The 27,106-nt window shown below is 43.4% G+C and overlaps 1 protein-coding gene across 2 annotated transcripts in view; it reads left to right on the forward strand.

Annotated features, from left to right (window-relative positions):
* Positions 1-27,106, forward strand: part of LOC106586671 (collagen alpha-2(IV) chain) — a 128,647-nt gene that overhangs the window by 79,913 nt on the left and 21,628 nt on the right. Inside the window, exons 5-20 of one of the 2 annotated variants that reach the window (XM_014174188.2) lie at positions 20,861-20,995; positions 21,115-21,159; positions 21,299-21,415; positions 21,698-21,766; positions 22,566-22,601; positions 22,782-22,835; positions 22,961-22,996; positions 23,088-23,129; positions 23,277-23,348; positions 23,473-23,517; positions 23,649-23,696; positions 23,820-23,855; positions 24,359-24,403; positions 24,537-24,600; positions 24,835-24,957; positions 25,195-25,344. In XM_014174188.2, the coding sequence (XP_014029663.2) occupies positions 20,861-20,995; positions 21,115-21,159; positions 21,299-21,415; positions 21,698-21,766; positions 22,566-22,601; positions 22,782-22,835; positions 22,961-22,996; positions 23,088-23,129; positions 23,277-23,348; positions 23,473-23,517; positions 23,649-23,696; positions 23,820-23,855; positions 24,359-24,403; positions 24,537-24,600; positions 24,835-24,957; positions 25,195-25,344 (1,117 nt within the window). The remainder of the gene's footprint in view (positions 1-20,860; positions 20,996-21,114; positions 21,160-21,298; positions 21,416-21,697; positions 21,767-22,565; positions 22,602-22,781; positions 22,836-22,960; positions 22,997-23,087; positions 23,130-23,276; positions 23,349-23,472; positions 23,518-23,648; positions 23,697-23,819; positions 23,856-24,358; positions 24,404-24,536; positions 24,601-24,834; positions 24,958-25,194; positions 25,345-27,106) is intronic. The other variant, XM_014174189.2, reaches the window with a different exon arrangement.

Raw genomic sequence — 27,106 nt, forward strand, 5'->3', positions numbered from 1 at the left:
AAATCCTCTGCATTATAATAAAACAGCGGACTCGTACATTTCCTCAGTGAAAACAATGTACTGAGCAAATGTCAAATTGGCTTTTTACCAAATTACCGTACGACAGACCACGTATTTACCCTGCACACCCTAATTGACAAACAAACCAAAACAAAGGCAAAGTCTTCTCATGCTTTGTTGATTGAAAAATTTTTGGGCATGAGGGTCTGCTATACAAATTGATGGGAGGTGGTGTTGAGGGAAAAACATACGATATTATAAAATCCTTGTACAGAAATAACAAGTGTGCGGTTAAAATTGGCAAGAAACACACACATTTCTTTCCACAGGGCCAGGGGTTGAGACAGGGATGCAGCTTAAGCCCCACCCTCTTCAACATATACAGCGCTGGAAAAAAATTAAGAAACCACTGCAAAATTATCAGTTTCTCTGGTTTTACTATTTATAGGTATGTGTTTGGGTAAAATGAACATTTTTGTTTTATTCTATAAACTACTGACAACATTTCTCCCAAATTCCAAATCAAAATATCGTCATTTAGAGCACTTATTTGCAGAAAATGACAACTGGTCAAATAACAGAAAAGTTGTTGTCAGACCTCGAATAATGCCAAGAAAATAAGTTCATATTCATTTTTAAACAACACAATACACATTTTTTAACATAGGAAGAGTTCAGAAATCAATATTTGGTAGAATAACCCTGATTTTCAATCACAGCGTCTTGGCATGCTCTCCACCAGTCTTTCACATTGATGTTGGGTGACTTTATACCACTCCTGGCGCAAAAATTCAAACAGCTCGGCTTTATTTGATGGCTTGTGACCATCCGTCTTCCTCTTGATCAAATTCCAGAGGTTTTCAACGGGGTTCAGGTCAGGAGATTGGGCTGGCCATGACAGGGTCTTGATCTGGTGGTCCTCCATCCACACCTTGATTGACCTGGCTGTGTGGCATGGAGCATTGTCCTGCTGGAAAAACCAATCCTCAGAGTTGGGGGACATTGTCAGAGAAGAAGGAAGAAGGTTTTCTTCCAGGACAACCTTGTACGTGGCTTGATTCATGCGTCCTTCACAAAGACAAATCTGCCCAATTCCAGCCTTGCTGAAGCTCCCCCAGATCATCACCGATCCTCCACCAAATTTCACAGTGGGTGCGAGACACTGTGGCTTGTAGGCCTCTCCAGGTCTCGCACCCACTGTGAAATTTGGTGGAGGATCGGTGATGATCTGGGGGTTGCCCTAGAGCAAACAAAAAACTATACATACCTTGGCCTAAACATCAGCACCATAGGTAACTTTTTTACATTTACGTCATTTAGCAGACGCTCTTATCCAGAGCGACTTACAGTAGTGAATGCATACATTTCATACAATTTCATACATTTCTTTCTGTGCTGGCCCCCCGTGGGAATCAAACCCACAACCCTGGTGTTGCAAACACCATGCTCTACCAACTGAGCTACAGGGAAGGCTAACTTCCACAAAGCTGTGAACGATCTGAGTGACAAGGCAAGAAGGGACTTCTATGCCATCAAAAGGAACATAAAATTCGACATACCAATTAGGATTTGGCTAAAAATACTTGAATCAGTTATAGAACCCATTGCTCTTTATGGTTGTGAGGTCTGGGGTCTGCTCACCAAACAAAAATTCACAAAATGGGACAAACACCAAATTGAGACTCTGCATGCAGAATTCTGTAAAAATATCCTCCCGTGTACAATGTAAAACACCAAATAATGTTTGTGTGTTTGTGTGTGTGTGTGTGTGTTTGTGTGTGTGTGTGTATTTGTGTTTGTGTGTGTGTGTGTGTATTTGTGTGTGGGGGTTCGTGTGTGTTTCTCACACCTGTGCCTCTGGTTCTCATTACTGAGTGGTATAGTGGACTTTCTCACATTAGAGCAGCTTAGACCAGGCCTTTGATCAGTTAGGGGGTTAGTTTCTAACAGGGATCTGATCCTTCCTGATCTTGACTCTCACACAGCACAGCAAGATTCCTGACGGAATGTTGCGATCCCAATGACGCTGTCCTTAATTCCCCCAACACACTCCCACAGATGTCTGTTGAGTCACTTCACCTATGACTGCCAGTGATAGTAGGGGTTAGCTGAAGCATTTGGAGAGGAGTGACATGATACTGAATGGAATAATGTGTAGCTACTGTATGCAGCAACAGTAGCAGCAGGTTAACAGTACTTGTAGGCTTTTATTGAGGCTCTGCTTCAAGCAGACAGAACAGCTGCTAGAGTGAGAGACATGAGAGAGGGGAGAAGAGGCTGTTAAAAGTTCTGTCAGTAACCCATCGCACACACCTTTACAAACCCCTTAGCCTCATTCTCACTCCTCACCTCTGACATTGTGTGTTTAGTGCCATTCTGATGAAGTGAGATGCAATCTGATACTTGGAGACAGAAAACAGACCGTGGAATCCAGACTTGGATGGAAAGGTGTTTTACTGAACTTTAACAGTCTCTCTCTCTCTCTCCCTCTCTCCCTCTTTCTCTCTCTCTCTCTCTCTATTCCTTTTTCTTCCTCGTCTTTCTGTCTCTCTCCCTGTCTGTGTATCTGGTAATGAGATACTCCTGTCGCCACAGCAACCCTGGGCCTGTGTTTCTGGGTAGGGCTACAGAGAGACTAAAGACTTCAGTGTGTGTGTTTGGGGGAGGGGATCTGTTTTGGGACCATAGCATGTGTCACTGCAGTGGGCTTACAGAGTTACACACTAATCACAGCCAGGCCTGGTTTTCTCTCTATTACTCTACATTACTTGGCTCTCTCTAAACATGGACCAGAAGGGAAGCCTGACAGACTTATGGAATCACAGGAACTGTTGGGGTCTTGGAAACTGTTCTAGAATGTACCATTTTGTTTTAGAATATCAGTGTTCTCGCCGTTCTAGAACGTCTGAGTTTCCTAGAATGTCTGTAGTTCAGAGTGGTTACATTTCACTGCATTTCTAGAATGTGTGTGTGTGTCATGTATGTGCTGTTCTGGGCTGTGTAAGTAGAGAATGGATTGTGTTGTGGAATGTGGAGTGCCGTTGACCCTCGGGCGTGGTCCTTGGCTTCCTGTGTTGTTGTGGTGACTGCTGGCGTTTCCTGCATGGGGAACAACACAGCGGATTGGGGCCGTGTTTTTGACTCAGCAAGAATATTAGACGCTGAGAAATGCTGAATCATGCCTACCATGCTGGTTTGGAAATGTCAGTGATGAAGTAGTCTTTCACGTTAGCCTCTTGCTTCATGCTTAATGCTAGATTCATTGGTGGTCTCTGTTTCCCTCTCTCTCTACCCACTCTCTTTCATCTCTCTAAGACACACATACAGCATGATGTTTTTTCCCCCTATGACATGGTGAGGTAACTGGGAATGTGTAACATTGTTCATTTGGAACCTTTACATCATCACATCACAAACCCAAGGTCAGCTATTGTCACCCTGTGTGTGTGTGTGTGTGTGTGTGTGTGTGTGTGTGTGTGTGTGTGTGTGTGTGTGTGTGTGTGTGTGTGTGTGTGTGTGTGTGTGTGTGTGTGTGTGTGTGTGTGTTGATATGCTGTATTATGTACAGTAAGTATTCTCTGTAAAGGCTGTGAAATGTGTCAAAACTTGAGTGGCACAGGGATTCTTTGTAGCATCATCACCTGGTTGGATCAGAAGATAAGACGTGGGATCACATGACCATGGTGGGGGTGTGGAAAATAGACATCTTTGTAGCAGTAACAGGAATTTAGACATTTATATCCTTTATTCGCTCTCTCTCTCTCTCTCGCTCTCTCTCGCTCTCGCTCTCTCTCTCTCGCTCTTTCTCTCGCTCTCGCTCTCTCTCAATTCAATTCAAAGGCTTTATTGGCATGGGAAACACATGTTAACATCGCCAAAGCAAGTGAAATAAACAATAAAATGAACAGTAAACATTACACTCACAGAAGTTCCATAATAATAAAGGCATTTCAAATGTCATATTATGTATATATACAGTGTTGTAACGATGTGCAAATAGTTAAAATACAAAAGGGAAAATAAATAAACATAAATATGGGTTGTATTTACATTGATGTTTGTTCTTCACTGTTTGCCCTTTTCTTGTGGCAACAGGTCACAAATCTTGCTGATGTGATTGCTCACTGTGGCATTTCACCCAGTAGATATGGGAGTTTATGAAAATTGGATTTGTTTTTGAATTCTTGTGGATCTGTGTAATCTGAGGGAAATATGTGTCTATATTGTCATACATTTTGCATGAGGTTAGGGGGAAAGGGGGATACCTAGTCAGTTGTACAACTGAATGCATTCAACTGAAATGTGGAGCTCAGTGGAGCTCAGTTTCCATCTCATTTTGTGGGCAGTGTGCACATAGCCTGTCTTCTCTTGAGAGCCAGGTCTGCCTACGGTGGCCTTTCTCAATAGCAAGGCTATGATCACTGAGTCTATACATAATCAAAGCTTTCCTTAAGTTTGGGTCAGTCACAGTGGTCAGGTATTCTGACACTTTGTACTCTCTGTTTGGGGCCAAGTAGTATTCTAGTTTACTCAGTTTTTTTGTTAATTCTTTCCAATGTGTCAACTAATTATCTTTTTGTTTTCTCATGATTTGGTTGGGTCTAATTGTGTTGCTGTCCTGGGGCTCTGTGTGGTGTGTTTGTGTTTGTGAACAGAGCCCCAGGACCAGCTTGCTTAGGGGACTCTTCTCCAGGTTCATCTCTCTGTAGGTGATGGCTTTGTTATGGAAGGTTTGGGAATCACTTCCTTTTAGGATTTTGATAACTAGCGGGTATCGGCCTAATTCTGCTCTGCATGCATTATTTGGTGTTTTACATTGTACACGGAGGATATCTTTGCAGAATTCTGCATGCAGAGTCTCAATTTGGTGTTTGTCCCATTTCGTGAATTCTTGGTTGGTGAGCGGACTCCAGACCTCACAACCATATAGGGCAATGGGTTCTATAACTTATTCAAGTATTTTTAGCCAAATCCTTATTGGTATGTCAATTTATGTTCCTTTTGATGGCACAGAAGGCCCTTCTTGCCTTGTCCCTCAGCTCGTTCACAGCTTTGTGGAAGTTACCTGTGGCGCTGATGTTTAGGCCGAGGTATGTATAGTTTTTTGTTTGCTCTAGGGCAACGGTGTCTAGATAGAATTTTAATTTGTGGTCCTGGCGACTGAACTTTTCTGGAACACCATTACTTTTATCTAACTGAGATTTACTGTCAGTGCCCAGGTCTGACAGAATCTGTGCAGGAGATCTAGGTGCTGCTGTAGGCCCTACTTGGTTGGTGACAGAAGCACCAGATCATCAGCAAACAGTAGACATTTGACTTCCGATTCTAGTAGGGTGAGGCCGGGTGCTGCAGACTGTTCTAGTGCCCTCTCCAATTCGTTGATATATATGTTGAAGAGGGTGGGACTTAAGCTGCATTCCTGTCTCACACCCTGGCCCTGTGGAAAGAAATGTGTGTGTTTCTTGTCAATTTTAACCGCACACTTGTTGTTTGTGTACATGGATTTTATAATGTCGTATGTTTTCCCCCCCAATACCACTTTACATCAATTTGAATAGCAGACCCTCATGCTACATTTTTTTAAATCAACAAAGCATGAGAAGACATTGCCTTTGTTTTGGTTTGTTTGTTTGTCAATTAGGGTGTGCAGGATGAATACGTGGTCTGTCGTACGGTAATTTGGTAAAAAGCCAATTTGACATTTGCTCAGTACATTGTTTTCACTGAGGAAATGTACGAGTCTGCTGTTAATGATAATACAGAGGATTTTCCCAAGGTTGCTGTTGATGCATATCCCATGGTAATTATTGTGGTCAAATTTGTCTCCACTTTTGTGGATTGGGGTGATTAGTCCTTGGTTCCAAATATTGGGGAAGATGCCAGAGTTCAGGATGATGTTAAAGAGTTTAAGTATAGCCAATTGGAATTTGTTGTCTGTATATTTTATCATTTAATTTAGGATACCATCAACACCACAGGCCTTTTTGAGTTGGAGGGTTTGTATTTTTTCATTCAATGTAATTGGAGAACCCAGTGGGTTCTGGTAGTCTTTAATAGTTGATTCTAAGATTTGTATTTGATCATGTATATATTTTTGCTGTTTGTTCTCTCTCTCTCTCTCTCTCTCTCTCTCTCTCTCTCTCTCTCTCTCTGTCTCTCGCACTCTCTATCTCTGTCCATGTTTCTCTTTCTTTCACCCTCTATTTCTAAAAATGATTAGAATACCTGGAGGATGAGGCAAGAAAGAGAGAGAGAGAGCAAGAGATGGAAAAACAGAGCGTGGGGAGAATGGACAGAGGGATCTGACAAGGAGAGGAGTGATCGATAGTGACTGTGTGACAGTAATACCAGACAGAGAGAGAAATAAGTAGAAAGGAGATTTGGATTGAGATGAGGATGGGTTGAGAGTTGAAGAAAGCCAATCAGCAGGTCAGGTCATAAACCACTGATCCAAAATGAAAATCTTCCATCCATGATGTCATCATCACCATCGCTCAATTTTTTTCCACTCTTCCTTTTTTTCTTTTGATTTGGATCCTGATTGACGACTGGTCATGTCCCCATTAACCCTGATCTCTCATGAGTGTCTTACTTGAGGCGGAGGGAGATGAGAGGATAGAGAGAAAGAGAAAATAGAAAAAGACAGAGGAGTAATCATCAGGGTGAAGGGAAGTGGATATCTCTGTCCTTCTGAATTTTTTGTTATATCCATAACCAACCTCCATAACCAGCCTCCATAACCAGCCTTCAGAGGAGGCTGAGAGAGCAAAGCTCAAAAGACTAAAGGTCTCAAATACACACACATGCACGCACATGCACACACACACACGCACACACATGTATATGCACACACAGCCTTAAAATATCAATGGCGTTTCAAAAGGAAAGGAGAGAGGATGTTTGAAGAGCAGACATCCTCAGATGTATTTTTCAGATTCTGTGTTTATGCAGGTGCACTGGTTTGTGAGACTGAATGTGTGTCAATGTTTTCTCTCTCTCTCTCTTTGTCTTTCCTTCTTTCTCTCTCTCTTTCTTCCCTTCTCCCTTCATCTCTCCATCTTTGGCCCTTCCTCTGACATCTGTAAAGTATGACTGAGGGCAGACACCTTTCCACCTGTAAGTAATTGTAGAGCCATGAGTCTGTGTGCGATATGCATGTGTGCTTGTGTTGGGCAGTGTGTCAGGGTTTAAATGAGCAATTTAGGTGTGTATGTATTAAGCCACAGTGGGTCTATAAACATGTTCAATGCACACGGGACATTCCTAGACCCTACACTCTTTCTACTGTAAACTTAAGCTGCTCTCAAACTCCTCTGTGTTGGAACCAGCCCAAAGCTCAGAGCAGGTTGGACTGCTCACTCTAGAACTTTTCTCTCGTGTTTAGAATGCAGTTCAGATGGTTCTCTCTCTCTCTACCACACACACACACACACACACACACACACACACACACACACACACACACACACACACACACACACACACACACACGACAGCTTTCTCCTCCCTCTGCTGGAGGAGTATCCATGGCCCTGCTACAGTATGTAAAGAGGTCGACCCAGGACTGATATCATATCCATTCTCTCTCTATTTGTGGAGAAGCTGTGTGCCAGGGAGCTGGGCCTCTGATAAAACAGCTGACAGAACTAGGTCAGAAAATCAGGAGGAGAATTGAGAGAGAAGGAGAAGATGAGTTACATACCCACTAGACAAAAACTGGTTGAATCAACATTGTTTCCACGTCATTTCAAACCCCAAAAAGCAATGTGATGATGTTGAATCAATGTGGAAAACTCATTGGATTTGCAAAAAGTCATCAACCTAAGGGCATTTTATCATTTTTTCACCGAACTTTTAACCTAAATCCAATGACATGGTGACATTATGTTGTTAATTTCACATTGAATTCACATTAGTAAATGTAAATGTAAATAAAAACTAGACGTTGAGCTGACTTCTGTGCCCAGTGCCTGATAGGAAAACAGAGATTTATAATTAAGAAATAGATAGGAGAGGAACGAAAGAAAGAAAGAAAGAAAGAAAGAAAGAAAGAAAGAAAGAAAGAAAGAAAGAAAGAAAGAAAGAAAGAAAGAAAGAAAGAAAGAAAGAAAGAAAGAAATAAAGAAAGAAAGAAAGAAAGAAAGAAAGAAAGAAGAGTGGAGTTGAATGTGAAAGATTACATTTAGCGGAGGGTGGACAGAGTACAATAGAGTAGGAGTGAGGTGAAGGGGTTCATTTGCTTCAGATATTGTGGTGTTTGTTCAGGTCCCCTGTGATTTACTATTGTTTTGGTTAAGATATCCTCCCCTGATTCTTAAACACACACACACACACACAATTACACACACCCTGTACCCATATCTCCCCTTCCCCTCCTTTATCAGCTTCACATGAAGAATGGCATTTATCAGCTCTGGCTTTTAGCCATGCAGAAACATACAGCCCAGTGCATTCCATAGCACTGCACTAGACCGTTGTCTCTTATATATACACAACACACACACACAACACACACAACACACACACACAACAAACACACAACACTAGACATGTACTGTAGGTCTTTGGGGACTTACAGTGCCTTCAGAAATAATTCATACCCCTTTACTTTGTCTACATTGTGTTGTATTACAGCCTGAATTTAAAGTTAAGCCTAAATAAGTTCAGGAGTAAAAATCTGCTTAACATGTCACATACTAAATTGCATGGGCTCACTCTGTGTGCAGTAATAGTGTTTAACATGATTTTTGAATGACCGCCTCATGATGTCTGTACCCCACACATACAATAAATAATCTGTAAGGTCCCTCAGTCGAGAAGTGAATTTCAAACACATATTCAACCACAAAGACCAGGAAGGTTTTCCAATGCCTCACAAAGAAGGGCACCTATTGGTAGATAGGTAAACACTTTTTTTTTAAAGCAGACATTGAATTTTCCTTTGAGCATGGTGTAGTTATTAATTACACTTTGCATGGCGTATCAATACACCCAGTCATTACAAAGATACAGGCGTCCTTCCTAGCTCAGTTGCCGGGGAGGAAGGAAACCACTCAGGGATTTACGCATGATTCCAATGGTGATTTTAAAACAGTTAAAGAGTTCACAAAGGTGATTCTAACATGTATTGACTCAGAGGTGTGAATACTTATGTAATTGAGATATTTCTGTAAAAAAAAAAAAATGTTTTCACTTTGTCATTATGGGGTATTGTGTGTGTAGATGGGTGACAAAAACAATCTATTTAATCCATTTTGAATTCAGGGTGTAACACAACAGAATTGTGCACAAGCAAGATGGCGCCATCAGAGAGGGTCTTCTTGCTTCTAGTCCTTAGGAAACTATGCAGTATTTGTTTTTTTATGTATTATTTCTTACATTGTTAGCCCAGAAAATCTTGAATGTTATTACATACAGCCGGGAAGAACTATCGAATATCAGAGCGACGTCAACTTACCAACATTACGACCAGGAATACGACTTTCGCGAAGCGGATGCTTTGTTCGAACCAAGGCATTCGAACTGTTTCCAGAGGCTGACCCAAAACAATGTCACCACACAAGAGGTAGATAGAGCGGTCTTCTGGTCAGACTTCGGAGGCGCGCACACCACCCACCGCTTCCGAGTATTTTACTCGCTAATGTCCAGTCTCTAGATAACAAGGTAGACGAAATTAGGGCTAGGGTTGCTTTCCAGAGAGACATCCGGGATTGTAACATACTCTGTTTCACGGAAACATGGCTCTCTGGGAAAATGCTGTCAGAGTCGGTACAGCTGCCGGGATTCTTTGTGAGTCGCGCCGACAGGAATAAGCATCTCTCAGGGAAGAAGAAGGGCGGGGGTGTATGATTCATGATTAAACTGGAGGCTGCATTTATTGTAGCTGGGGATTTTAACAAAGCAAATTTGAGAATAAGGCTACCTAAATTCTATCAGCATATCGATTGTAGTACCCGGGCTGGCAAAACACTGGATCACTGCTACTCTAACTTCCGCGATACATACAAGGCCCTCCCCCGCCCTCCGTTCAGCAAATCTGACCACGACTCCATTTTTATTCTCCCCTCCTATAGACAGAAACTCAAACAGGATGTACCAGTGACTAGGACCATTCAACGCTGGTCTGACCAATCGGAATCCACGCTTCAAGATTGTTTTGATCACGCGGACTGGGACATGTTCTGCGTAGCCTAAGAGAATAATATAGATTTAAACGCTGATTCAGTGAGTGAGTTTATAAGGAAGTGCATACTGTAGGAGATGTTGTTCCCAGTGTGACTATTAAAACCTACCCTAACCAGAAACCGTGGATAGATGGCGGCATTTGCGCAAAACTGAAAGCGCAAACTATTTAACCATGGAAAGATGACGTGGGAATATGGCACGAATACAAACAGTGTATTTATTCCCTCCGCAAGGCAATCAAACAAGCGAAATGTCAATATAGGGATAAAGTGGAGTAGCAATTCAAAGGCTCAGACACGAGACGTATGTGGCAGTATCTACAGGCAATCACAGACTACAAAAAGAAAACCAGCCATGTCACAGACACCGATGTCTTGCTTCCAGACAAACTGAACACCTTCTTTGCCCGCTTTGAGGATAATACAGTGCCACCAAGGACTGCGCCCCCCCCTCCTTCTCCGTGGCCGCCGTGAGTGAGACATTTAAATGTGTTAACCCTTGCAGGGCTGCCGGCCCAGACGGCAACCATAGCCGTGTCCTCAGAGCATGCGCAGACCAGCTGGCTGGTGTGTTTATGGACATATTCAATCTCTCCCTATCCCAGTCTGCTGTCCCCACATGCTTCAAGATGGCCACCATTGTTCCTGTACCCAAGAAGGCAAAGGTAATTGAACTGAATGACTATTGCCCTGTAGCACTCACTTCTGTCATCATAAAGTGCTTTGAGAGACTAGTCAAGGATCATATCATCTTCACCTTACCTGTCACCCTAGACCCACTTCAGTTTGCATACCGCCCCAATAGGTTCACAGACAATGCAATCGCCATCACACTGCACACTGCCCTATCCCATCTGGACAAGAAGAATACCTATGTAAGAATGCTGTTCATTGACTACAGCTCAGCATTTAACACCATAGTACCCTCCAAGCTCATCATTAAGCTTGAGGCCCTGGGTTTCAACCCTGCCCTGTGCGATTGGGTCCTGAACTTCCTGACGGGCCGTCCCCAGGTGGTGAAGGTAGGAAACAACACCTCTACTACGCTGATCCTCAACACAGGGGCCCCACAAGGGTGCGTGCTCAGCCCCATCCTGTGCTCCCTATTCACCCATGACTGCGTGGCCATGCACACCTCCAACTCGATCATGAAGTTTGCAGACGACACAACAGTAGTAGGCTTGATCACCAACAACGACGAGACAGCATATAGGGAGGAGGTGAGGGCCCTCGGAGTGTGGTATCAGGAAAACAACCTCTCACTCAATGTCAACAAAACAAAGGAGATGATCGTGGACTTCAGGAAACAGCAGAGGGAGCACCCCCCTATTCACATCGACGGGACAGCAGTGGAGAAGGTGGGAAGTTTCAAGTTCCTCGGCATACACATCACGGACAAACTGAAATGGTCCACCCACACAGACAGTGTGTTGAAGAAGGCGGATTGTTAAGTGTTATTAAAGAAGCTGAAGAAATTTGGCTTGTCACCTAAAACCTTCACAAACTTCTACAGATGCACAATTGAGAGCATCCTGTCAGGCTGTATCACCACCTGGTACGGCAACTGCACCGCCCACAACCGCAGGGCTCTCCAGAGGGTGGTGCGGTCTGCACAACACATCACCGGGGGCAAACTACCTGCCCTCCAGGACACCAACTGCACCTGATGTCACAGAAAGGCCAAAAAGATAATCAAGGACAACAACCACCCAAGCCACTGCCTGTTCACCCCGCTACCATCCAGAAGGTGAGGTCAGTACAGGTGCATCAAAGCTGGGACTGAGAGACTGAAAAATAGTTTATATCTCAAGGCCATCAGACTGTTAAACAGCCATCACTAACACAGAGAGTCTGCTGCCTACATACAGACTTGAAATCATTGGCCACTCTAACAAATGGATCACTAGTCACTTTATTAATGCCACTTTAATAATGATGTTAACATATCTTGCACTACTCATCTCAGATGTATATACTGTATTTTATGCCATCTATTGCATCTCGTCTATGCCGGTCGGTCATGGCCCATCCATGTATTTATATTCTTATTTCTTCCCTTTACTTAGATTTGTGTGTATTATGTAGTTGTTGTGGAATTGTTAGATTACTTGTAAGATATTGCTGCACTGTCGGAACTAGAAGCACAAGCATTTCGCTACACTCGCAATAACATCTGCCAACCATGTGTATGTGACCAATAAAATGTTATTTGATTTGAAATGTGAAAGTCAAGGGGCATGAATACTTTCTGAAGACACTATAGAGGAAAATTCCCACATGCTATCCCATCCATCATATTCTGGTCGTATCCTCCCATTGGGCAGTGTAGATTTTCTCACTCACTGTGAATTATATAGCAGACCATAAGGTATTCAGACTGTATCATTTATCATTGAAGAAAATAATAGATTTAATAGATTACAATTATGAACATATACAGTTGAAGTCGGAAGTTTACATATACTTAGGTTGGAGTCATTAAAACTCGTTTTTCAACCACTCCTCAAATTTCTTGTTAACAAACTATGGTTTTGGCAAGTATGTTAGGACATCTACTTTGTGCATGACACAAGTAATTTTTCCAACAATTGTTTACAGACAGATTGTTTCACTCATAATTCACTGTGTCACAATTCGAGTGGGTCAGAAGTTTACATACACTAAGTTGACTGTGCCTTTAAAAAGCTTGGAAAATTCCCGAAAATGATGTCATGGCTTTAGAAGCTTCTGATAGGCTAATTGACGTCGTTTGAGTCAATTAGAGGTGTGCCTGTAGATGTATTTCAAGGCCTACCTTCAAACTCAGTGCCTCTTTGCTTGACATCATGGGAAAATCAAAAGAAATCAACCAAGACCTCAGAAAAATAATTAGAGACCTCCACAAGTCTGGTTCATCCTTGGGAGCAATTTCCAAACGCCTGAAGGTACCACGTTCATCTGTACAAACAATAGTACGCAAGTATAAACACAATGGGACCACTCAACCATCAAACCGCTCAGGAAGGAGACGCGTTCAGTTTCCTAGAGATGAACGTACTTTGGTGTGAAAAGTGCAAATCAATCCCAGAGTAACAGCAAAGGACCTTGTGAAGATTCTGGAGGAAACAGGTACAAAAGTATCTATATCCACAGTAATACGAGTCCTATATCGACAACCTGAAAGGCTGCTCAGCAAGCAAAAAGCCACTGCTCCAAAACCGCCATAAAAAAGCCAGACTACGGTTTGCAACTGCACATGGGGACAAAGATCGTACTTTTTGGAGAAATGTCCTCTGGTCTGATGAAACAAAAATAGAACTGTTTGGCCGTAATGACCATCATTATGTTTGGAGGAAAAAGGGGGAGGCTTGCAAGCCGAAGAACACCATCCCAACCGTGAAGCACGGGGGTGGCAGCATCATGTTGTGGTGGTGCTTTGCTGCAGGAGGGACTGGTGCACTTCACAAAATAGATGGTATCATGAGGAGGGGAAATTATGTGGATATTCTGAAGCAACATCGCAAGACATCAATCAGAAAGTTAAAGCATGGTTGCAAATGGGTCTTCCAAATGGACAGTGACCCCAAGCATACTTCCAAAGTTGTGGCAAAATTGCTTATGGACAACAAAGCCAAGGTATTGGAGTGGCCATCACAAAGCCCTGACCTCAATCCTATAGAAAATTTGTGGGCAGAACTGAAAAAGCGTGTGCAAGCAAGGAGGCCTACAAACCTGACTCCGTTACACCCGTTCTGTCAGGAGGAATGGGCCAAAATTCACCGAACTTATTGTGGGAAGCTTGTGGAAGGCTACCCGAAACGTTTGACCCAAGTTAAACAATTTAAAGGCAATGCTACCAAATACTAATTGAGTGTATGTAAACTTCTGACCCACTGGGAATGTGATGAAAGAAATAAAAGCTTAAATAAAACATTCTCTCTACTATTATTCTGACATTTCTGACTTTTATTCTTAAAATAAAGTGGTGAACCTAACTGACCTTAGACGGGGAATTTTTACTAGGATTAAATGTCAGGAATTGTGAAAAAATGAGTTTATATATATTTGTCTAAGGTGTATGTCAACTTCTGAGTTCAACTGTATATGATAGAGTATTTCGTGTGTGTGTGTGTGTGTGTGTGTGTGTGTGTGTGTGTGTGTGTGTGTGTGTGTGTGTGTGTGTGTGTGTGTGTGTGTGTGCGTGCAGGTAAAATCTTCCCTCAGACATAACATTCCAGGGATTTCTGTGTGTCAACTATTGTAAGACATCTGTGTCCATCCACCTGGAGAGGGGTCGGAATGGGATGACCCCAGCAGTATAAATGCCAAGAGTGATTGAGATATACATCACTAGCAGTGTAGGCTGGAATGAATGAAACAGAGTCAAACGTGTGGTTTCCATATGTTTGATGTGTTTGATACCGTTCCATTAATACCATTCCAAACATTACAATTAGCCCATCCTCCTATAGCTCCTCCTAACAGCCTCCTCTGATCAACAGTCTTGTTCCAGGGACGAGGGTCCAGCAGCCATGTTGTTTTGACAGGACGGGCTGTCTGTCTAGGCACTCATTGGGAACAGCTGTTGATGTTGGGACGGACCAAAACTCCACTGTTTAAAACAACTGTTCTACCCTAAAACCTACTCAACCCAAACACCTCCCACCCAAGAATGCATACCAAGCATTATACTGCCCTTAACTAGGGCTCAAATCAAATCAAACGTTGTCACAGGCTTCAGGTGTAGACTAACATTGAAATGCTTACTTATGGGCCCATAACACAAGGAATAAATACACAATGAGCAACGTTAACTTGGCTATATACACGGGTTACCAGTACCGAGTTGACGTGCAGGGGTACGAGGTACTTGAGGTATAGTATGTATATATAGGGAGGGATAAAGTGACTAGGCAACAGAAAATATAATAAACAGTGGCAGCAACGTATGTGATGAGTCAAAAGAGTTGGTGCAAAAAGGGTCAATGCAGAGTCTGGGTAGCTATTTGGTTAACTATTTAGCAGTCTTATGGTTTGGGGGTAGAAGCTGTTTAGGGTCCTGTTGGTTCCAGAATTGACATCGAATGCCAAGCAGTTGCCATACCAAGCGGTGATGCAGCTAGTCAAGATGCTCTCGATGGTGCAGCTGTAGAACTTTTTGAAGATCTGAGGGCCCATGACAAATCTTTTCAGCCTCCTGAGGGGGAAGAGGTATTGTCGTGCCATCTTCACGACTGTGTTGGTTTGTATGGACCATGATAATTCTTTAGTGATGTTGACACCTAGGAACTTATTTTCCGCTCCACTACAGTTCCGTCAATGTCGATGGGGGCGTGATTGGCCCTCTGTTTCCTGTAGTCCAAGATCAACTCCTTTGTCTTGCTGGCGTTAGGGCAGAGGTTGTTGTCCTGGCACCACAATGCTATGTCTCTGACCTCCTCCATATAGGCTGTATCATCGTCACGGTGATCAGACCAACCACCGTTGTGTCGTCAGCAAACGGCCACGCAGTCGTAGGTGAACTGGGAGTACAGGAGGAGACTAATCACGCCCGTGTTGAGGTATTACAGACTGGGTCAGGGAGAGGTTGAAAATGTCATTAAAGACACGTGCCAGCTGGTCAGCGCATACTCTGAGTACGCATCCTGGTAATTAATCTGGCCCCGCGGCCTTGTGAATGTTCATCTGTTTAAAGGTCTTACTCACATTGGCTATGGAGAGCGAGATAGCACAGACATCCGGAACAGTTGGTGCACTCATGCATGGTTCAGTGTTGCTTGCCTAGCATTTAGCTAGTCTGGTAGGGTCACGTCACTGGGTAGTTAGCGGCTGGGTTTCCCTTTTCTTTGTAATCCGTTATAGTTTGCGATCCGTTATAGTAAGATTTGATCTTAGTCCTGTATTGACGTATTGCCTGTTTGATGGCTCCTTGGAGGTTGTAGCGGGATTCCTTATAATCGTCCAGATTAGAGTCCCACTCCTTGAAAGTGGCAGCTCTAGTCTTTAGCTCAGTGCAAATGTTTTCTGTAATCAATGGCTTCTGGTTGGGATATGTACGTACGGTCACTGTGGGGTCGCCGATGCACTTATTAATGAAGCTGTTGACTGAGGTGGTAAACTCCTCAATGTTATTGGATGAATCCCTGAACATATTCCAGTCTGTGCTAGTGAAATATTCCTGTAGTTTAGCATCCGGATCATCAGACCACTTCCCTATTGAGCGCGTCACTGGTACTTCCTGTTTGAGTTTTTGCTTCGGAGGATAGAGTTATGGTCAGATATGCCAAAGGGAGGGCGAGAGAGAGCCTTGTATGCCTTTCTGTGTGTTGAGTGGAGGTGATATAGAATTTTGTCTCCCTCGCCCTCCCTTTGGCACAGATGACATGGTGGTATAAATGAGGTAAAACGGATTTTAGTTTCCCTGCATTAAAATCACCAGCCACAAGAAGTGCCGCCTCTGGATGTGCATTTTCTTGTTTACTTATGGACCTATACAGCTCGTTGAGTGCGGTCTAAGTGCCAGCATCGGTTTGTGGTGGTAAATAGACAGCTACAAAAAATATAGATAAACTCTCTTGGTAAATAGTATGGTCTACAGCTTATCATGAGGTATTCTAACTCAAGCGAGCAAAAACTCGAGACTTTCTTAACATTAGAGATCGCGCACCAGCTGTTGTTAACAAAGAGACACACCCCTCCCCCCTCATTTTACCTGAGGCTGCCGACCCGTCTACAGTTCTTCAGGTCCTGTTAATAGGATAGTCTCAAATGGAGCTCATCCAGTTTGGTCTCTAGTGACCGTACATTCGCCAACAGAACGGAGTGTAGAGGCGGTTTATTTGCACGCCCCGTCGCTTCCTCTTTCGAGTCCTGGGGATTAAGGCCTGGTCCAGAGTAAGCACAACTTCTAGAACTGCCAACTCGTTGAAGTAGAATTTGTCATCCAAATCGAGATTAGTGATCGCTGTTCTACCTCCAGAAGCTGTTTTCGGTCATAGAAAATGATTATGTAAGATCAGCGTGAAAAAACACACAAAACACACAGGATTGGTCAGGAGCCTGTATAACTCACATTGGTAAGCCATTGCCAAAAGCCATTGCTGAAATGCATACACATGCATCGATGGCACAAACATGCACACAAACACACACACACACACACACAAACTTCCCCCTCTCAAGCGCAAACTTGGTGGTCAGATACAGTACGGACTCTGATCCACAATAAGTTAAAGTGAGCCACTCTATCACTCTGTATAATAGGGGGGTTTGTCTGCCTTGTTGTCTGACTCTGTTTTTTATTTCCTCTTATTACTATGGTTCCCCCACCTCCAGCCCTAAACAAATTTGTGCAAATCATTTGAGAGAAATAAGCTTTTTGTGCGTATGGAAAATTTCTAGGATCTTTTGTTTCAGCTTATGAAACATGGGACCAACACTTTACATGTTTACATGCGTTTATAAACGCTTTACATGCGTTTATATTTTTGTTCAGTGTACAGTATTTCAACCATCCTCATCACTACAGATATGGGCCTTCTCACACTCTCTTTTCCTTCCCTATCCAACCCTGAGCTCTTTCTCTTTCTACACACAGAGTATCTTAATCACAACGGTATATTTAGTTGGTAGATTAGACTTTGTGAAGTTTCAAACAGCCAATAACCAAAACACGCTGGCCTGAATAACGCTCTGATTTGCCTTTTATCTCTGACATGAAATGGGATCGCATTTTGAACACTTCATTGATGTTCTGATTTAAACAGGCATCAGTCTGTCTCTTATGGCCATAAGTTGATACCACAAAGTCATAACCAAGGTTTTGGGTCTTTCCAGTTCTCTCTGAAGTTATGCTTGGCAGTTTAAATTAGACTGCTGGCATAGGCAAGGATATGTAGCAGAGGAGGCTGGTGGGAGGAGCTCATTGTAATGGCTGGAATGGAATCAATGGAACGGAGTCAAACACATTGTTTCCATGTGTTTCATGTGTTTGGTACAATTCCATTGAATCCATTCCAGCCATTACACTGAGCCGTCTTCATATAGCTCCTTCCACCAGCCTCCTGTGATATGTAATCTATGCATCTATATACAGTGCATTTGGAAAGTATTCAGACCCCTTCACTTTTTCCACATTTTGTTACGTTACATCCTTATTCTAAAATGGATTAAATTATTTTTTTCCCACATTAACCTACACACAATACAGCCATAATGACAAAGTGAAAATAGGTTTTTAGAATACCTGGTTTACATAAGTATTCAGACCCTTTGCTATGAGACTCGCAATTGAGCTCAGGTGCATCATGTTTCCATTGATCCTCCTTGAGATGTTTCTACAACTTGATTGAAATCCACCTTTGGTAAATTCAATTGATTGGACATGATTTGGAAAGGCACACACACCTGTCTATATAAGATCCCACAGTTGACAGTGCATGTCAGAGCAAAAACCAAGCCATGAGGTTGAAGGAATTGTCCATAAAGCTCTGAGACAAGATTGTGTCGAGGCAAAGATCTGGGGAAAGGTACTAAAACATTTCTGCAGTATTGAAGGACCCCAAGAACACAGTGGCCTCCATCAATCTTAAATGGAAGAAGAGCACTCAGGACCTCAGACTGGGGCGAAGGTTCACCTTCCAACAGGAAAACAACCCTAAGCACACAGCCAAGACAACGCAGGAGTGGCTTCGGGACAAATCTCTGAAAATCCTTGAGCGGCCCAGCCAGAGCCCAGACTTCAACCCTATCAAACATCTCTGGAGAGACCTGAAAATGGCTGTGCAGCAACGCTCCCCATCCAACCTGACAGAGCTTGAGAGGATCTGCAGAGAAGAATGAGAGAAACTCCACAAAAATTTGCCAAGCTTGTAGCGTCATACCCAATAAGTCTCGAGGCTGTAATCACTGCCGAAGGTACTTCAACAATGTACTGAGAAAAAGGGTCTGAATACTTATGTAAATGTCATTTTTCATTTTTTATTCTTTATAAATTTGCAACAATTTATAAAAACCTATTTTTGCTTTGTCATTACAGGGTATTGTGTGTAGATTGATGATGATTTTTTTTTAAATACATTTTAGAATAAGGCTGTGATGTAACAAAATGTGGAAAAAGTCAAATGGTCTGAATACTTTCCGAATGCAGTGTATGTCACAGAGCTGGAATCCGTGCCTTATATTCTGACCTACCTTATTAAATAACCAGAATTTGGAAACGGTTTATTGATTAAGTCTTAAGCTACCTGACTTCCTTGAATTCCTTTCAACTCCTAAGTGTTTGTTCCTTTCACCGTGCTCGGGAAGGGGTGTGTCCACCAGAGCTGTGGTCAGGAGCGCCAATTATCATGTTCGTATTCCCCTGCTCAGATGTTGCATGCATCAACCAGTGGTTGCGTGTTATGTCATCAACTGTGCCATTGGGCACCAGATTGCTATAACATATGTTGTGGTTAGCTGATACGTAAAATATCTATCCAGGCGGTGTAAGATCAGGCATGCGTCAGCAACGTCTGAGCAGAGGAACACGAGGGTAATGTGTGTGCGGGGTAGTGCAATTGTTAAATCCCAAGGGAGAGACAAATGTGTACCCTGGTTTATTTGTGCTTAATGCAAGGTTCTACACAATAATAATAATAATAATAATAATAGTAATAATAATAATAATTGTGATGTATATATTTATGTTAATTGAGAAATTGTTACCTGAATATAATGATTGTGATTTCATGTGGAAAGCATTGGTTTGTAATTGGTGCTAATGGTATGTTCCAGTTGGGAGGTAGACCAATGCCAGCCAGGGAGGCTATAAAATACATTCTGTCTAGGCCAACAGTGTTCTAGCAGGGATTATTTAGGTCTTCTTCAGAGCTGTGTTTTAGTAATTGATTACTTTCAGTTAATCCGAGTTTATGTTTCTAGTCAAATGTCTACGTCCTGTTGCAAATAGATTTACACAGTGTACATTTTTTTTGCGCCTTATTCCCACTTTGCTGATAAAAGCTTTCACCCTTAGTCCATGGGCCAGAGGGACAAATTTCACGTATTTGTCCTCTTTGTGGTGGCAAAGACCCGGTTTCCACTAGATCGCACAGCCACATGTAAACATTTGCTATGTCGTAAACATGTTTTTTGTCTTAATTTAAGGTTAGGGTTAGGCATAAGGTTAGCAGTGTGGTTAAGGTAAAGGTTAAGTTTAAAATGACATTTTAAGAAGAGAAATTGTAAGAATAAGCATGGTTTTTGACTTTGTGGCTGTGGTAACTAGTGACGACCGGACTACCTGGGCTGTTGAATCCATCTATCTGCTTCCTCACTGTTCCCCCAGTCTGAACACTGTTTCTCCACCTAGACTTTTAGTAATGCCTGGAGTCTCACCCCCACTGCAACAAGTTTAGCTGCAGTAGATGTTCATATCATTTTTACAGCCAACTCATTATGTAGAAGAAGTTGCATTGTTGTGGTGCTTTAACCTCTATTCAATACTAAACCCCCAGTTACCTGCCTGTAAGACAGAGTGAATGGAGTTTCTATGTTATTTTTAGAGCATCAACAGGTGAGTTTAAACACTCTTTTCATCACATACACATTTGAATGTTAATGTCTCCATCCCCCAATGTGTTTCTTGCCTCTCCTCTGTCTTGTGATGAACATGTCTGTCCTCTGTCTGTTGATGAAAATGTCTCTCTCTTCCTCAGGGCCAGCCTGGTCTTCTTGGTTCTCAGGGCCCCCAGGGGCCTCCAGGACGTCTAGGGGACCCAGGAGTCCAGGGAGTCCAGGGAGTGAAGGGCGACAGGGGCAGAGGAGGCTTCATCGGCCCCAAGGGTGCTGTGGTGAGGAACACTGACTGGAGAATTATTCTCTAGAGATCTCAGACACCGGCCTAGTAGTGTCTACTCATCGAGTTTTGGTATGGACTTATATAAAGGGAGTGTTTTTCCTTTCTCCGCAGGGGATGACTGGTGTTCCTGGGTTTTCCGGGTTGGATGGTATTCCTGTAAGATGTTTCTCTCCAAAAACAGATAAATAACAGACACACATGCCAAAAAAAACATCTGCTGTTGTTTGGTTTATACTTTAAGAACTGTACTGATGTTGTTAAGGATACTCATGAACTCCTCCATGTCATCATCCAGGGCCACCCAGGACAGGCTGGGCCTCGTGGGAAACCTGGAGCAGACGGGTGCAACGGAACACACGGAGACTCAGGGTCGCCAGGGCAACCAGGCTACGATGGCCAGCCCGGGTATAATGTACGTATGATCCCAGTTGATGTCACCAGAGATGTTTGTAGAGAAAGAATCAAGGTTTCCACCTTGTAGCCTGAGATATTGATTAACTTTCTTTCTTTATATTTTCTCTTTTAATTGTGTACCCATTCCCCCCTCTCACTCTCTCTCTCGCTCTCTCTCCGTCTCTCTCTCTCTCTCCGTCTCTCTCTCTCTCTCTCTCTCTCTCTCTCTCTCTCTCTCTCTCCGTCTCTCTCTCCGTCTCTCTCTCTCTCTCTCTCCGTCTCTCTCCGTCTCTCTCCACAGGGTCAGGCAGGCAGGAAGGGACAGAAGGGAGACACTCTGGAGCTGAGTGTGTTCATGGAGCGCTTCAGGGTGAGAGGAGAGGGCTGGAGGACTGTGGAATAGATCTGATATAGTATTACATACAGTAGTATCACCTCTGTCAGAGCGCTGTCAGAGCGCTGTATGACCTCTGTGTCCATTGTAAAGGCTGTTTGAAATGGTACATCATGTCAGTTGGGCCAATAACCAAAATGTCGCTGGATAAAATCCCCGAGCCGATAAGGTGACAAATCTGTTGATGTGCCCTTGAGCAAGGCACTTAACTCTAATTTACTCCAGGGGCGCTGTACTACTATGGCCAACCCTGTAAAACAGCACATTTCACTGCACCTATCCAGTGTATGTGACTGCTTTTCGCATGGCACTGACTGGTAAGACGCTTCAGGAGTGTGGTCACATGTACGTGCTAGCAAGGCAGAAGTCCCGGGAGGAAATGGTACTCGCTAAGCAAGCAGTGTGACATCCTTTACACTGGTGCCGTAACCCTGATCTACAGTTGCGCTCAGCTCAACGCTGGGGTCGCTGTTGAGTAAGTTTGAGGGGTGATTGTAGCACATGGGGATGTGTGCAACTTCCTCCTTAGCCTGAAGTGTCATCACTTGCTCCAGTGAATAGCTAGCTTTTCATGTGGCGCCGACTGGTAAGTCGCTTCAGGTGGGCGGTCACGTGTGCTAGCAAGGCAGAGGTCCTGAGTTTGCGCCAGGTATGGGCCGAATCAGGAGGAAGTGGTACTCGCTAAGCAAGCAGCGTGACGTCCTTTACACACACATGATGTACTCTTGTATTCTACAAACAAACAACCTCTTCTCTCTGTGTGACTTTTCTAAAGGGAGATTCAGGGCAGCCCGGATATCCTGGATTAGTTGTGAGTATATTTACATTGACTGCTGCTACTCGCGCATGTGACAAATAACATTTGATTTGATTATGACGCCGCCGCCTTTCCCTGTCACTTTAACGTTATTGTATAAGATAGCCAGCATATTATACTATTGATATACTACATGTTATAAATTGCATTGTATTCTGACGTTCTCTCTCTCAGGGTCCTCAGGGTTACCCAGGTCAGTCTGGCTACAGAGGACTCCCGGGACCACAGGTTAGTGGTGTGTGTGTGTTTTGTGTGTGCATGCGTGTGAATGCGTTGCTGTACCTTATACCGTATACAACCTTCTGTGACATACTCTGTAGAAGATACCTAATCATTCTTCTGGTTTGTCTCAGGGCCCACAGGGGTATCCTGGTCTTCCTGGTCCAAAGGTAAGGTGTATGTTTCATCTCTCGCGCATGGCTAGTGAATGAGATAAACGTAATTCTAAGGATGTTTTAACCTGGTGTGTTTTCTGCTCAGGGCACCATGACCAAAGTGTTGAAAGGGGTCAAAGGAGAACCTGTGAGTGGCTACAGGCACTTTAATTCGATTTTTATATCGTTTCTACTGCCCAGCACTTCATGTGTTTGACTATAAAAAATAATGATTGTCAATGCTGTCCTCATCTCTGCTGTAATTTTCTTACTGCACTTCCCTCTCTGGCCACAGGGTGACGCTGGAAAGCCTGGTCCCCAAGGGAACTCCACCCATTCCCAGACCGGTCCATTTACTGGACCCAATGTCAGTACAGCTCCACACTCCACTTTAATATGTTCAAAAACATACAATTAATATGGATGTTTTCCCAGTGATTTTGATTGTGTGTTGACTGAATCACTCTAATGCTGTTCTGCTCTGACTCCAGGGCATAAAGGGTGAGAAAGGGTTGAAAGGTGATACTGGTCCTGAGGTAAGTGACCTCTCTTCTCCTGTGGTCTTTATAACACCGTGCTCCATCCTAACATGTGTAGTCACAATGGGACATGTTAGCACTGTAGATTATTGTTGACTAACTCATCTCTGTTATTTGTTTCTTATCAGGCTGACAACAAAGGAGAGACTGGTGTTATAGGGATGCCTGGACAACGGGTTAGTATCATATAAATATTATACATACATTATACTGTATGCATTGCACATAAACATATTAACCTGCCCCTGTCACTGCTTGTGACATACTGACCTGTTGAATGTTTATGTGTGTTCTTTAAGGGCATCCCTGGTCTGGATGGAGAGCAAGGACTGAGGGTATGAGTGTGTAGCCAAACAATGCCAAGACCTCTATATAATTCAGTGGAGGCTGCTGAGGGTAGGATGGCTCATAATAATGGCTGGAATGGAGTAAATGGAACGGTATCAAACAAAGTCATTTGATTCCATTCACTCCGTTCCAGCCATAACAGACAGTTCCAGATATTATTATGAACCGTCCTTCCCTCATCAGACTCCACTTATATAATTACACTAGAATGTTTTGGTCTTTGCATAGGTTTGTATGGGCCAATAGAGGTGTTGCAGTTGCATCTTTTTTCCTCTTAGTGGTGCTGTTGAACACTTTGTCTAACTATCCCCCTTCCCTCCCCCTCTATTCATATTCCTCTCTCTCTCTCTCTCTCTCTCTCTCTCTCTCTCTCTCTCTCTCTCTCTCTCTCTGTCTCTCTCTCTCTCTCTCTCTCTCTCTCTCTCTCTCTCTCCCTCCCTCCCTCCCTCCTGCTTCCTCTCTTCCTCCCTTCCTATCTCTCTGTCTCCAGGGGGACCTGGGAGAACCAGGACTGAGGGGCAGAGATGGTCAAAAGGTGGTCCTACAGTTAATACTCACATCACAGTTTTGAGCTTTGAGAGACACTAGTCCATTATAAACGTTCATTGAAATCCTTACACACAGAAACGATATAGTAGGTTTTAACAGATGGGTGTTGTGGCTTTTAGGGTGCCAGAGGAGAACCAGGGGAGCTGATTTATCATGATGGTCCCTCAGGAGGGCGGGACAGAGGTATGATTAACCAATCAAATCATCAATCACTTTCAATCAACGAGTCAATTTCCATTCAAGTCAATCAGCTACACTCTCAACAAGTCTATCAATATACAGTATCGTCTTACTCCAGGTAGTCAACCTTTCATTGAATATGGGAGTTTTTATATTATGTTCCTTACTGTTATATTGTTATAACATTGATTGTTATATAGATATTGATTGGTGTCCATTTTGGGATTGGGGTGGGAGGTGTAGTTGGTCCCCCTGGTCCTCCTGGACAGCTGGGTCCCCAGGGCCAGAGGGGTCTGCAGGGGGAGAAAGGTCTTCCAGGTCGCCCTGGACCTCCTGCGAGGAAGGATCATGATCAACAAGGTCAGTGCCAAACCCTCACTTATCCAGTCAGTGATCCGTAGTGTTACTTAGCTAGTAGATTGGTCTATTGCACTTACTGTAATGTTAGAATAACAATTTTTAAAACTCTATTGTTAACAAGTCTTAAAACAAGATGATGTATGGTGTAGTTGTGTTTTGTGTTTTTCAAACGTTTGGTTTCCTCAGTAATCATTCATTCATTCTCTCCTATCTCCCTCATCTTCTATGTTCCAACAGTGGTGGATCTGTGGGGTCCGTTCGGAGAGCCGGGGGTAAAGGGAGAGATGGGTGCACCTGGAGAGCTAGGTATCCCTGCCCTCAGCCCCGGACCCCCAGGTATCAATGGCCTGCCTGGGCTCGGGGGCCCACCCGGACCACCAGGATCATGTGAGTGTGGACATGAAAGAGATTCATTTTGATATTTTATTAAAATGTTGTATAGGGTGATATTTAAAGTACAGTGGGGGGGGGGGGGAAGTATTTGATCCCCTGCTGATTTTGTACGTTTGCCCACTGATAAAGAAAGGATCAGTCTATAATTTTAATGGTAGGTTTATTTGAACAGTGAGAGACAGAATAACAACAAAAATATGCTGAAAAACGCATGTCAAAAATGTTATAAAATGATTTGCATTTTAATGAGGGAAATAAGTATTTGACCCCCTCTCAATCAGAAAGATTTCTGGCTCCCAGGTGTCTTTTATACAGGTATCGAGCTGAGATTAGGAGCACACTCTTAAAGGGAGTGCTCCTAACCGCAGCTTGTTACCTGTAAAAAAGACACCTGTCCACAGAAGCAATCAATCAATCAGATTCCAAACTCTCCACCATGTCCAAGACCAAAGAGCTCTCCAAGGATGTCAGGGACAAGATTGTAGACCTACACAAGGCTGGAATGGGCTACAAGACCATCGTCAAGCAGCTTGGTGAGAAGGTGACGACATTTGGTGTGATAATTCGCAAATGGAAGAAACACAAAAGAACTGTCAATATCCCTCGGCCTGGGGCTCCATGCAAGATCTCACCTCGTGGAGTTGCAATGATCATGAGAACGGTGAGGAATCAGCCCAGAACTACACGGGAGGATCTTGTCAATGATCTCAAGGCAGCTGGGACCACAGTCACCAAGAAAACAATTGGTAACACACTACGCCGTGAAGGACTGAAATCCTGCAGCGCCCGCAAGGTCCCCCTGCTCAAGAATACATATACATGCCCATCTGAAGTTTGCCAATGAACATCTGAATGACTCAGAGGACAACTGGTGAAAGTGTTGTGGTCAGATGAGACCAAAATGGAGCTCTTTGACATCAACTCAACTCGCCGTGTTTGGAGGAGGAGGAATTCTGCCTATGACCCCAAGAACACCATCTCCACCGTCAAACATGGAGGTGGAAACATTATGCTTTGGGGGTGTTTTTCTGCTAAGGGGACAGGACAACTTCACCGCATCAAAGGGACGATGGATGGGGCCATGTACCGTCAAATCTTGGGTGAGAACCTCCTTCCCTCAGCCAGGGCATTGGAAATGGGTCGTGGATGGGTATTCCAGCATGACAATGACCCAAAACACACAGCCAAGGCAACAAAGGAGTGGCTCAAGAAGAAGCACATTAAGGTCCTGGAGTGGCCTAGCCAGTCTCCAGACCTTAATCCCATAGAAAATCTGTGGATGGAGCTGAAGGTTCGAGTCGCCAAATGTCAGCCTCGAAACCTTAATGACTTGGAGAAGATCTGCAAAGAGGAGTGGGACAAAATCCCTCCTGAGATGTGTGCAAACCTGGTGGCCAACTACAAGAAACGTCTGACCTCTGTGATTGCCAACAAGGGTTTTACCACCAAGTACTAAGTCATGTTTTGCAGAGGGGTCAAATACTTATTTCCCTTATTAAAATGCAAATCATTTTATACAATTTTTGACATGTGTTTTTCTGGATTTTTTTGTTGTTATTCTGTCTCTCACTGTTCAAATAAACCTACTATTACAATTATAGACTGATCCTTTCTTTGTAAGTGGGCAAACATACAAAATCAGCAGGGGATCAAATACTTTTTTCCCCCACTGTAACTGTCCAGTGTTTCCAGATTTCTGTGAAAGATGACATATCATTAATTCCAATATAATAGAAAATTTTTATTAAGTATGTTA

The sequence above is a fragment of the Salmo salar genome, chromosome ssa25 (assembly GCF_905237065.1).
Source record: "Salmo salar chromosome ssa25, Ssal_v3.1, whole genome shotgun sequence".
NCBI lineage: Eukaryota > Metazoa > Chordata > Actinopteri > Salmoniformes > Salmonidae > Salmo > Salmo salar.